The 12,852-nt window shown below is 38.3% G+C and overlaps 1 protein-coding gene across 1 annotated transcript in view; it reads left to right on the top strand.

Moving 5' to 3' along the window:
* Positions 1-12,852, top strand: part of ATXN10 (ataxin 10) — a 225,650-nt gene that overhangs the window by 193,582 nt on the left and 19,216 nt on the right. The window contains exon 10 of the mRNA XM_037847617.1: positions 717-780. Coding sequence (XP_037703545.1) covers positions 717-780 — 64 coding nt within the window. The remainder of the gene's footprint in view (positions 1-716; positions 781-12,852) is intronic.

The raw sequence follows: 12,852 nt of genomic DNA, 5'->3' as shown, positions 1-12,852 counted from the left end.
TGTTGTCACATTTGGTTGTTTGCCAATCTGATAGGTGAGAAATGTTATCTCAGTATAATTATAATTTGCCTTTCTCTTATTGTGAGCAAGGTTGAACATATTCTGGTATCTTTATTGTCCATCTACATTTCATTTTCTGTGGCATTTGTTCATATCTTTTGTCCCCTTTTTCTATTAGGTTGGCCTTTTCCTTCTCAATGCTTAGAACTTCTTTATATATTAAAATATTAACCTATCACCTGTGATACCTTACAAATAATTTTCCAGTTTTCATTTGTTTTTTTTTTAATGTAGTAAATTTTAAAACCTTTTCCCTTATTGCTTCTGAATTTTGAATCAGATCAAAGAGGAATTCACGTAGGTTTTCTTCCAGTACTGGTATATTTCCGTTCTTTAAGTTTAGATCCCAGATCCCTTTAGAATTTATTCTGGTGAACAGTGTTAGGAATGGATCCACTTTTATCCTTTTTCATAAGCTGCCCACCTGCCCCAATATTCCCAGCATTTTTGAGGAAGGGTGAAAACTAAAGCATCACTTTGTTTAAATGTCTGTTTTAAATGTTTCTGGGTTGGTATAGGTGTGTCAGATCCTGGCACAGACAATGCTGTAACAGTGAGTAAGGAAGTACAAGGAGAGACGCAAACCTGCTGTTGTCTCTGACCCTCACCGGGTGTTTTAACGTAAGCTCTAACCTTGTTGTCCTCTTTCTCTCTAGGTCTGTGAGCTGGACGGCATCCCCCTGATCCTGGACAGCTGCAGCCTTGACGACAGGAACCCCTGTATCCTTGCATCTCATCACTGAGCCTGATTCCCAAACATGGGCCCTGCTTCACACGTCCCTTTCCTGGCTGTTGCTCAGTGTGTCGCTGGCTGGGGTGCGGGTTGCTGAGAACTAAACCACTTACCTGAAGGTGTGGTGCTGGAATACCACTCCTGTAACCTTTGCAGTGTAGGCAACTAAATTTTTCAAGGTGACCAGTACATTCCGTAGCAGCGTGCTATGAGAAAGAGCCCTAATCCCTGGGCAGAAACAGCTCGTCCACACCCTCGTGCTGTGTGTCTCCACCTTTCCACACTGCATCCGCGGCCCCTGGAGTCAACATGATCCAAGTTCACATTCTTTTGCAGTGGAGATTCTGCGTATGCAGTCCTTTGAAGAGCTCTTTTTAAAATGCTCTGGCAACATGGAAACCTAAGGGCCTCCTCATCCCCAGCGATAGGGAGAAGCATTTCAGTGGCGCTGGGCCCTTGCTTGGTGAGGATCTATATTGTGACCCGCTGTCGGAGCTCAGCTCGAGCTCTTGCCCTTCCTTGGCGGATTGGCCACCCTTGCTGGCGGGTGTTCTGCAGGGAACATGCTTACTTCCTACCACTGCACCAAGTAATTGCCCTGTTTCTTACAGGAATGAGTAACCAGGGACCGAATCCAGCCTGTTTAGTTTGAGAGAGAGCCCCCTGTTTAATTTCAGGAACCTCCTTGGTTAAAGCCAAACTCAGCCCGGCCCATTGTGCTGGTCGCTGTGTGGCCCTGCGCTGCTTGCACGGGGCTGTGGGTTTTGAATAAGGTTGTTGTAAGGCCTCTAGGACTATAACCCTATGGGGGACTGAGGAGGAAGAGGAGGAGGGCCTTTACAACTAAAATTCCCCTCACTGTTGCTTCCATCAAGAAAAGGACCTGATGAAAATCGTGTTTCAAAGTAAGTAAAATGCAAAATGCTTATTATTTGTGCTGAAGATATTTGCATTTGTCTAATTAACAATATTTTTTTAAAAAATCTTATTTTAAAGAGCACAGTGTTTATCAGATCAGTCAGGGAAAGACAAATAAACCAGCCTCAGAAGACTTTTCTTCAAGGAAAAACAAGTTGGTGCACTGCATTGCATTATGATCATTGTTACCGGCCATGCTTGTCATAGAGATTATGAAATTTTTAGTCCCCCAAAAAAGGAAAGGAAAAAAAAAAAAGAAGAAAGCCTTCAGTCCCAGGACTGAAGTAAAAGAAGGTTCAGGTGCAATTGCGGATGTTGCATTTCCTGATTAAAAAGAGGATTTATTATGAGAAAAGAAGCTCACTTACAGTTTTACTTTTATCTTCCCAGTTTTCCTCACTAGTCTTTGGCTTTTAGCAAAGACCAAAAAATGAAGAAGCTGTTACACCCAGGCAGAGTGTCAGTGTACAGATAAACCGCATGTGCTCCATGCTTACAGAGCCTGTCCTTTGGCATCGTCCTTGCCTAATGCACAGTCCCTCGCTCATGCCATCCTTCACGAAGCGTTTATTCAGTCCCTCTGTGTGCACACTGCACCTTGTTTCATCCCAGCAGCACCATGAAGCAGATCCTGCTGTTGTCATCTGCATTTTATAGGTGAGGAAATGACTCATCCAAAGGATCAGAGCCAGAATGTAAACTTGCTTTGCCCAGTTCTCAGCCACTCTCCCTGCACTGCCTCTCCACGAGTCACCGAGAGGATGCCAGGCAGTCACAGAGGAACCACATTAGCATATTCACAAAGCAGAGAAATTATGCAGAATTATTAACTTTAAAGAGTTTCATAGATAAATTTTGCAGATAACTGGTTTTTATGATGATAATATAGTGCAGCATCACAAGATTGCAGAATCTCCTGTGAATCGAGATAAAATAAAATATTACTAGCATGGTTTAGAGTTAGGTGTATTCAGTAACTCTTCAGAATTGTATTACTAAATGCTACCAAGTTTTGAAAGCGTATCAAATATGTATAAGAGGATAGGAAAAACATACTAAAATATCAGAGCAAAAGGAGAATGATGGCTGAATGATCAGGAAAAAGGAAGCATTGTAGCCTAGAGAAACAGTTTTTAGACCTGAGCTATAAATTAAAATGTGGGCTTCATAGGAGCCAAAGAAAACAGGTATGACAAGAGGTTACAAAACTCACCTTGTTTCATAGATAAAACAGCATCGATGTTCCTTCCATGTGTCTTTCTCTTCTCCTGCTCACAGTCAGGTTTTCCAAGAATTATCTAATTATCCTAACTTTACTTCCTCACCTCCCATTCGCTCATTTTTTTCTTATACTTTTCCCCTTCTATACATTTTCAGTTTTTTAAATTTATTTAGATTTAATTGTGGTAAAACATACATAAAATAAAAATAATTTTAACCAGTTTTAAGTGAAGAGTTCTGTGACATTAAGTACATTGACAGTGACATGTAACTTTCACCATTATCTATTTCAAGACTTGTTTTCATCATCCCAAACAGAAACACCCATTAAGCAGTAACTCCCCATCTCACCCCCCCCCCACCATCCTTGAAAACCACTATTCTGCATTATCTCTATGAATTTGCTTTTTCTTAAGTATTTCATGTAAGAGAAATCTTACAATATTTGTCCCTTTGTGATTGGCTTATTTGACTCAACGTGGTATCATCAGGGTTCGTCCACATTGTACCATATATCAGCTTTTCATTTCTTTTTATAAATGACATATTCATTTGTATGGATATACCACATTTTGTTTATGTGTTAATCTGTTGCTGGACACTTAGTTTTTGAGTGTCTTTATCATGAAAGGATGTTTGAATTTGCCAGGTATCTTTTGAGAGAATCATGTTGCTTTTTTCCTTCATTCTATTATTATGATGTGTTACATTGATTGGTTTTCTTAAGTTGAACCATCCTTGCATTTCTGGAATAAATCCCACTTGGTAATCGTGTACCATCCTTTTAATGTACTGTTGGATTCAGTTGCCAGTATTTTGTTGAGGATATTTTCCTGTATATTCATAGGGGATATTGTCTGTAATTTTCTTTTCTTATGCTGTCTTTATCTGGCTGTGGGATAAGGGTAATGCTGACCTCATAAAATGAGTTAGGAGGGTTCCCCAGTTTTCTATTTTTTTGAAAGAGTTTGAGGAAGATTGGTATTAATTCTTCTTTGAATATTTGGTAGAATTCAGCAGTGACATCATCCAGTCCTAGACTCATCTCTGTTGGGTTTTTTTAAGTTACTGATTCAATCTCTTTACTTGCTGTCAGTCTGTTGTGATTTTCTATTTATTCTTGCATCAGATTAGGTTATTTGTATGTTTGTAGGAATTTGTACCTTTCATTTAGGTTTTGTACGTTATTGGTTCATAATTGTTCACAGTATCCTCTCATAATCCTCTTTGTTTCTGTAAGATCAGTAGTATGCCCCCACTTTCATTCTTGATTTTAGTTATTTGTGTATGCTCTCTCTTTTTCTTTGTCAGTTTGGCTAAAGCTTTGTTGATTTTATTGATCTTTCTAAAAATCAACTTTTGGTTTTGTTCCTTCTCTTATTTTTCTATCTTCTGTTTCATTTATCTCTGCTCTAATCTTTACTATTTCCTTCGTTCTAACTTTGGATTTAGTTTGCTCTTTTTCCAGAGTCTTTAGGTGAGAAATTAGGTTATTGATTTGTGATCTTTCTTCTTTTTTAATGTAGGCATTGGATCTGTAATTCACCCTCTGAACACTGCCTTTGCCACATCCCATAAGTTTTGGTATGTTGTGTTTTTGTTTTTGTTCATCATTGAGTAGTTTCTAATTTCCCTTGTGATTTCTTCTTTAAACCCATTGGTTGTTTATTAGTGAGTTGTTCAATTACGACATACTTGTAAATTTTCTAGTTTTCCTTCTGTTATTAACTTCTAGATTTTTTCCATTCTGGGCCAAGAAGATACTTTGCATGATTTCAATAATTTTAAATGTATTAAGATTTAATTTGTGGCCTAACATATGGTGCATCCTGGAAAATAATCCATATGTACTTGAGAAGAATGTGCGTTCCCCTGGTGTTCTGATTGGTTAATAGTGTTGTTCAAGTACTCTTTTTCCTTACTGATACTCTTTTTGGATGATCTACCAATTACTGAAAATAGCATATTGAAATCTCCAACTGTTAATGTAGAACTATTCGTTTCTCCCTTCATATCTGTCCATTTTTGCTTCATATATTTTGGTCCTCTGTGGTGAGGTGCATATAGTTATAATAGTTATATCTCCTTGCTGGATTAAACCTTTTATCATTATAAAATATCCGTCTTTGTCTTTTAATCTTTTTGGACTTAAGAAAGATTTTGTCTAACAGTAATAATGGCTATTCAAGCTCTCTTTTGATTACTGTTTGCATGGACTATATTTTTTATCCTTTTACTTTCAACCTGTTTGTGTCTTTGTACCTAATGTGAATCTCTTATACTCAGCATATTGGATGCATTATGCTTTCTCATCCAATCTGCCAATCTCTGCCTTTGATGGGGGAGTTTAATCCATTGACTTTTTTTTATTTTTTGGCTTTTATAAAGGGGTTTTATTTGGTTACAAAGTTACAGTCCTAAGGCCATGAAAGTGTCCAAATGAAGGTGTCAAGAGGGTACCTTCACTGAAGTATGGCCAATGGTGTCTGGAAAACCTCCATTAACTGGGAAGGCACATGGCTGGCATCTGTTGATACCAGATTGTGTTCCAGCTCCACTCTCAGCTCCTGTCTGTTCTTTGTTCTTTCTCCTAGTATGTTTCTCTCTAAGCGCCTGGGGGTCCTGCCTTAGCACATCCTGGAGCAAACTCTGGGCTTCATCTAGTAGCTAAACATCCTTCTGTCTCCATCTCCAAGTATTTCTAAGCATCAGCATCACCAAGCATCTGGGCCTGTGTGGCTCTTTTAAAAAGACTCCAGTAAACTAATCAAGGCCCACACCGAATGGGTGGGGCCACATCTCCATGGAAATAATTCAATCAGTGTTATCACCTACAGATGAGTGGGTCACATCTCCATGGAAACACTCAATCAGAAGGTTCCAACCTAATCAACACTAATACATCAGCTCCCACAAGACTGCATTAAAGAACATAGCTTTCTGGGGTCTGTAATACATCTAAGCTGACACAATCCTAAAAATCTAATTTATCAACATGCATTCTATTCCTCTTTGCTTTTTTTTTTTAAATATATTTTTTATGAAACATTTCAGGTACAGAAAGTTGTAAAGGATATAGTACATTGAACATACACATTCCATCTAGTTTCATCAGATTTTGACATTTTAATGACATTTTCATTATGTATTTTTTTTGTTATTTTAAATTCAGTTTTTTTGAGATATATTCACATACCATACAATCATCCACAATGCACATCATATAGTTGTGCATTCATCACCTCAATCTATTTTTGAACATTTTCTACACTCCAGAAAGAATAAAAATAAAAGTAAAAAAGAATACCTGAATCATTCCATTGCTCCTTCCCATCCTACTTTTCATTTAGTTTTTGTCCCCGTATTTCTGCTCATCCATCCATACACTGGACAAAGGGAGTGTGAACCACAAAGTTATCACAATCACACACACACTCTGTAAGCTACGTAGTTGTGCAATTGTCTTCAAGAATCAAGGCTACTGGGTTGCAGTTTGACAGTTTCAGGTATTTCCTTCTAGCTATTCCAACACAGTAAAAACTAAAAAGGGATATCTACATAGTGCATAAGAATGCCCTCCAGAGTGACCTCTCGACTCCATTTGAAATCTCTCAGCCACTGAAGCTTGATTTTGTTTCATTTCGCCTCCCCCTTTCGGTAAAGAAGATGTTCTCAATCCCATGATGCTGGATCCAGGCTCATCCCTGGGAGTCATATCCTGCATTGCCAGAGAGATTCACACCCCTGGGAGTCAGGTCCCACGTAGTGGGGAGAGCACTGAGTTCGCCTGCCGAGGTGGCTTAGAGAGAGAGAGGGCCACATCTGAGCAACAAAGAGGTCCTCTCAGGAGATTCTTAGGCATAACCACAAGTAGGCTCAGCCTCTCCTTTGCAGTAACCGGATTCATAAGGGCAAGCCCCAAGGTTGAGGGCTCGGCCTACTAAATTGTTCGTCCTCAATGTTTATGAGAATATCAGTAATAACCCAAGTGTATCCCTCTTTATTTTAAAGTAGCTTTTTTTTTAATGTCTTCTTTTTATTATTATTATTATTAAATTCAGTTTTATTGAAATACATTCACACACCATACAATCATCCATGGTATACAATCCACTGTCCATAGTATGATAACATAGTTATGTGTTCATCACCACAATCTATCTCTGAACATTCTCCTTGCATCAGAAACAACCAGAGCAAGAATAAAAAATAAAAGTGAAAAAAGAACACCCAAATCATCCCCCCCATCCCACCCCATTTGTCCTTTAGTTTTTATCCCCATTTTTCTACTCATCCATACACTAGATAAAGGGGGTGTGATGCACAAATTCCATTGATTTTTTAAGTAATAACTGAGAAGGAAAGATATACTTCTGCCATTTAGCTATTTGCTTTCTTTATGTATTATATGTTTTTTGCTTCTCGATTACTCCATTATTGTCTCTTTTTTGTGTTTAATTGCTTTTTTTGGTAGTGTACCATTTTGATTCCTTTCTTCTTCCCTTTTCTCTATATTTTTCGATTATTTTCTTAGTAGTTAACCTTTTTCATTACAATTAACAATTTAAACCAGAAACAGCCTAGTTTGACTAATACCAATCTGCTCTCCGTAGTATACAAACAATACTCCCTATTGCCTTTCCTCCTTTATTTTGTTATTGGCTGAGATTAAATCTATGATATTCCCATTATCATAGTGTTTTGTTTTGTTTTGTTTTACACATGTCCCCTTAAGTCATATGGGGTTAGGAAAAGCAGTGAAAACAAAACTTATGATAATACAGGAATTTATATTTACCTATGTAATTACCTTTACCAATGTTCTTTATTTCTTCTTATGGCTTTGAGTTACTACCTAGTGTTTTTTTACTTCAGCCTAAAGGACTCCCTGTAGCATTTCTTATAGGGTACATCTTCTGGTAACGGACTCCTTCAGCTTTTATTTATCTGTAAATGTCTTAATTTCTCCTTTATTTATGAAGGATGATTTTACTAGATATGGAATTCTTGGTTGACAGTTTTTTTCTTTAAAGACTTGAAACATGTCATTTCTTGGTCTTCTGGCCACCGTGTGTCTAAGTGTAGATCTCTTTGAGTCTCTCCTACTTGGGAGTTTGTTGTATTTCCTGGACATATGTATTCATGTCTGTATCAGATATTGGAAGTTTTAAGTCATTATTTCTTCAAATACTTTTCTGTCCCTATCTCTTAGTAGTCTTATGTTATGTACAATAGATCAAGTTTGTAAAAGGTGGTATTTAAAACATTTACCCTTTTGCTTATTTGTATTTAGTTGGATTTATCAATTACAGAATGAGGAATATTAAAATATCAGATTTGTCATTTCTGATTACAGATTTGTCTGTTTCTTCTTTTAGTAAAGGAAAGTTATTCCTTTATACATATTTTGAAGCATTGTTATTAGATGCAATAAGATGCCTAACAGTCCTGAGAAATGACTCCGTTATCATTATGCAATGATCCCCCTTTTCTCTAAAAACACTTTTTCCCTTAAGGTCTTTTTTGATTAATACTAATGTAACTGCCACCAGCTTTCTTTTGGTCTGTGCTTACATTGCATACCCTTTCCAATCTCTCTGTATCAGATATGTCTCTTGTAAACAGCACATAGTTGTGTTTTTCTTAATCCAATTTGAAGTCTTTGCCTTATCTCTTGCAATTTAGCCCATTTACGTTTAAAGTTATTACAGGTATATTTATGTTTCACTCTCTATTTGTTCCTCCTATTTTTACTTTTCTCTCCTTTCTTGCTTTATTTTGGATTATATTTGGAATATTTTTAATCATGCAGTTTTTACCTTTTACGAGTTTAAGCTATTCTTTTTCTTCTGTGTTATTGGTTTCCTCAGAAATTATAACATGCATCCTTAACTGAGCAAAGTCTGATGTTTTGCGAACATTTACCCTCTTTCTAGATAATACAAAGACCATTTAGCTTCTCCATCCCACCCCAACTTTTATGTGTTTGTCGTTATGTGTTTTTATTCTGTGTTTTAAACCCCATATTATTTTTGTCCTGTGTAATCAATGTTTGTTTAGCTCTGCCCACATAGTTACCACTTTCTTTGCCCCTCTTCCCTAAATCTCTGTCCATCTGTCTGGGAACATTTTCCTTCTTCCCAAAGTCCTCCTTGTAGAACTTCCTTTAGTGAGAGTCCTTTAGTGAGAACTATCTTTGTTTGTTTAAGGATGTTTTTCTTTTGCCTCATTTTTTCTAATCTCTTGGAGAGTATATGCCTGATGCTGACATTTTGTTGGGAAGACTGTAGTGTCTCAGCATTTTAGCACATATACTTTCACTTAATTCCACTACTCCTAGCTGGTATCTACCAGCCTCAGATGGGCCTGGTCCTCCTGCCAGAAAGTCTCTGTTTCACGAACTTCTTCATTGAATTAATGAATCTCCTCATCTTCTGCTGAGGCACAGGAGAGGACCGGGGAGGGAGCACTTGCTTCTTAAACAAATTGCCAAACAGCACTTCTATTTAATTTTTACTTTCACCTTCCTTTAAAGAGGTACACAGCTCACGAACACTTGAGTTTTTTTAGAGGGTTCTGCAGGGCAAATTGAATTGCTTCTCTGTTTTTCTTACTCCTAGCTTAGGATCAACTAAAAGTAAGCTTCTAGAGCCCCTTAAACAACTATAAGCCACAGCCCTGTCTGTTACTGCTTTTCTCTCTGCCTCTTAGCTTCTGAAATTCCTTTTGTCTTTGTGGATTTGTGCCTTTCACAGAATCCCTTTACTGTCATTTTAGTGGGTTTTAGTGGGGCTGTGACTGAAGTGAGTGAAGATAAATGTGTATGCTCATAATTTTCTTCATTTGCTTATGGTCACCAGTTCCCACCATATTGCCAAAATCAGTGTATTTTTCAGTTCTCATCTTACTAAAACTCAGTGGCATTCAGCAAATTTAATCGCTTCCTCCTTAACATAGTGCTCTTTTCTTGGCTTTTATGGGGGTACATTCTTTTGCTTTTCTTCATGTCTCTTTGGCTCCTCCTTCTCGGTCTCCTTTGTTACTTCCTCTTATACATAACTTTTAAATGTGGAAATGTTCCTAGGCATTCCAGAGCTCAGGAGCTCTCTTCTCACTTTACATTTTCTCCCCCAGTAATTTCAGCAATTCATTCCTTTATTCACTTATCCATTCAATGTTTATTGAACACCCGATCCATCCCAGACGCTCCTCCAGGTCTGCAGAATGACAGGAAACCAAAGATAGGCTACTGCAGTCACTCAGGCTGCTAGCGGTGGCAGTGGTGCAATGGAGTGCATCCCAGGTAACTCCTGGCTTGAAATGTCACCTGTTCACCTGTGGCTCCCAAAGTTATGGCTCTAAAATAAATCTTTCTTCTGCATCTCAGACTTGTGTATCCAACACCCAACTTAACATTTTGCCTGTCTATCTTACTGACGTCCAAACTTAATTTGTCCAAGTTAAACCATTAATATCTCGCCTCCAACTGCCTTCTCTTTCTCAATAAATGGGGACTGTCTCCATCCATCCAGTTGCTCTGGCCAGAAGAAACCTGGGAGTTTTTAATGATGCTCTCTCTTTCTCATTTTCCCACATCTAAAGCGTCACTGAGTCTTGTTGATTCTACATCCAGAACATATCCCAAGCCCATCTGCTCTTCTCCTCCAGCACACGTTTTGAGTCCAGACCTTCTTCATCTCCAGCCTTCCTAACCCATCCACTTTCTGCTCTCCATCCATTCAGTGTGAGCCTTTAAAACCAAAATGAGATATTTAACTAGCACCATTCCTCTCTGTCCCTGACTTTTCCCCCCAGCCATCACCACCACCTCACATAAATACACCCGTTTATAGAACCTTCAAGGTTGTCTATAAGATTTAGAATAAATTCAAAGTCTGTCATATCCTAAAGTATGGTCTTCTTACCCCTCCCTATCCATCCTTTTCATTTCTTGTCATTCTCCCCCTTATTCAGCATCCCCCAGCCACACTTACTTTTTTGTTTCTCAAGTATGTCAAATTTGTCACCTCTGAGTTGTCAGCTATGCTAATCTCTTTTTTTTTTTTAGTGTTACCCTCACTCGACATGGGCGATTCCAGCTGTTTCTTCTTGCTGAGGCCTCCCCGAAGGCCCAGTTTGAGGTAGATCTCCCTGTTCCACCCCTCTCCTAGAACCTCTTCTGTTCTTTCCGCTTGTCAAAGTTTGAAATTAAACATCTGTGCATTTGTGTCTTAATTACCATTCTAGACCAAGTTCCATGAGGGGAGGGATCATGTTTTTTTGCTAATCATCTCAATATAATTTGCCACTGTCTGGCACATAGTAAGTGCCAAATAAATATTCCTTAGATGACTAGTTAAAGGAATAAAGGAATGAACAAGTAAATGAACAAACAGGAGCTTGGTGAGTTGTTTATTTGGAGGATTCTAAGCACAAGAGAAATTTCTTCCTGGATTTTTGGATTCATTTGTGAATTGAGTAAACTTTGTATGGTAATGATATCATTCCAGATTTGTTTGATTTAACCTGTTCTTTCTTAAAATAACGCTAGCCAAGATTTTATCTAATTTTAATTTCAATATTTCATGTTAAAAAGCAATCAATATTTAGGATATACTCAGTCTAGGAATCACTGCTTATATAAAATGTCAGTTAATAAAAATCCCTCCATTCTCTGCTTACTTGGGATAAATTGCTCACGCCCATGCACATTAGCATCCTGCGTGGGTTGGGAAGCTGGAACTTGTGATACCTTAGGATCGTAATCCTCTTCGCCATCTGAAGTCCGTGGTGAGGACCGTGTGACATGCTTCCACTGTGCCAGGTGTCAGAAACTTCAGGCTGCCACATCAGGGCCAGCTGGAGCTGAAAACTCAACCAAGGCACAAGGCTGGAAGGCCGGCTTTTCCATTTCTTGGACGCAGCTTCTAAAGGCCAACAGAGATTTCCAATTCCGAGGAAAAGGCAACATCTTAAAAGGGAGCTTAACTCCAGAGGTTGGCCCTGGGCTGCTGTTCCTGCTTCGGGGACACGACCCACAGGGCCCAGCTGTCCCCTCACCCTGCTCCCTTTCGGATCACCCACAGTAATGACACAGTGGCAGATGCCATCGGAAAATTCCAGCTCCACTACCGCAGAGTCAGTTTCTTATTTGTCAGTTTATTGTGGGAAGTGGGATTTTTTGTTGTTGTTTCCAAATAGAAACAGCTGAACTTTATTTGAAATGTTTTTCTTGCATTCTTTTTTGATCTATGTTTTGATTGGTTGTTCTTGATGTGGTTTTTCTTCTTCTTTTTTAATTGTTTTTATTGGGGGAGAAGGCAGGGATAGAATGAGAGTTCAAATAGGATTTTTTTTCCCGTTCTTTTTTCTTTTCTTTCTCTTTCTTGTGTGTATGTGTGTGGAAAGTCTTCATTTGTAAGAAAATAAAATTCACTTGCATGCAGAAATGTAACAGGTTGTAGGAATAATAACCATCAGTGTTTTTCCCAATAACTGTGTGTTGAGGAAGTCTGGTATAGTGGAACGAGTATTAGCTCTGGGACCAGACAGCCCAAATTCAAGTCCTGCCACTTCTTAACTTCTGGGCAGCTCAATCTGTGAGTTCTAGCTTCTTTATTTGTAAAATGGGACCTACCCCCACAAGGTTATGATAATAGTGAAATGTCACAATTTCTCAATAATTAGGTGTTCTTGTACCAATACTGCATTATTGTTGTTAATCCTCAATAGAAATGTGCATTTTCATCTGGGATTGTGCTGTGAATCAGTGGTAGAATTCAAATAATAAAATCAGAGAAGAGAATAGAGTTCATAATCAGTTTCAAATATATACAACAAAGGCACTACTGCAGTTCAGTGAGAAAAGGATGGTTTTTTCCATAAATGGTGCTGGACCAATTGAATATCCATAAAGGGAA

The sequence above is a fragment of the Choloepus didactylus genome, chromosome 8, assembly GCF_015220235.1.
Source record: "Choloepus didactylus isolate mChoDid1 chromosome 8, mChoDid1.pri, whole genome shotgun sequence".
NCBI lineage: Eukaryota > Metazoa > Chordata > Mammalia > Pilosa > Megalonychidae > Choloepus > Choloepus didactylus.
Note: the sequence above shows the minus strand (reverse complement) of the source record. Positions and strands in the feature narration are given on the sequence as shown.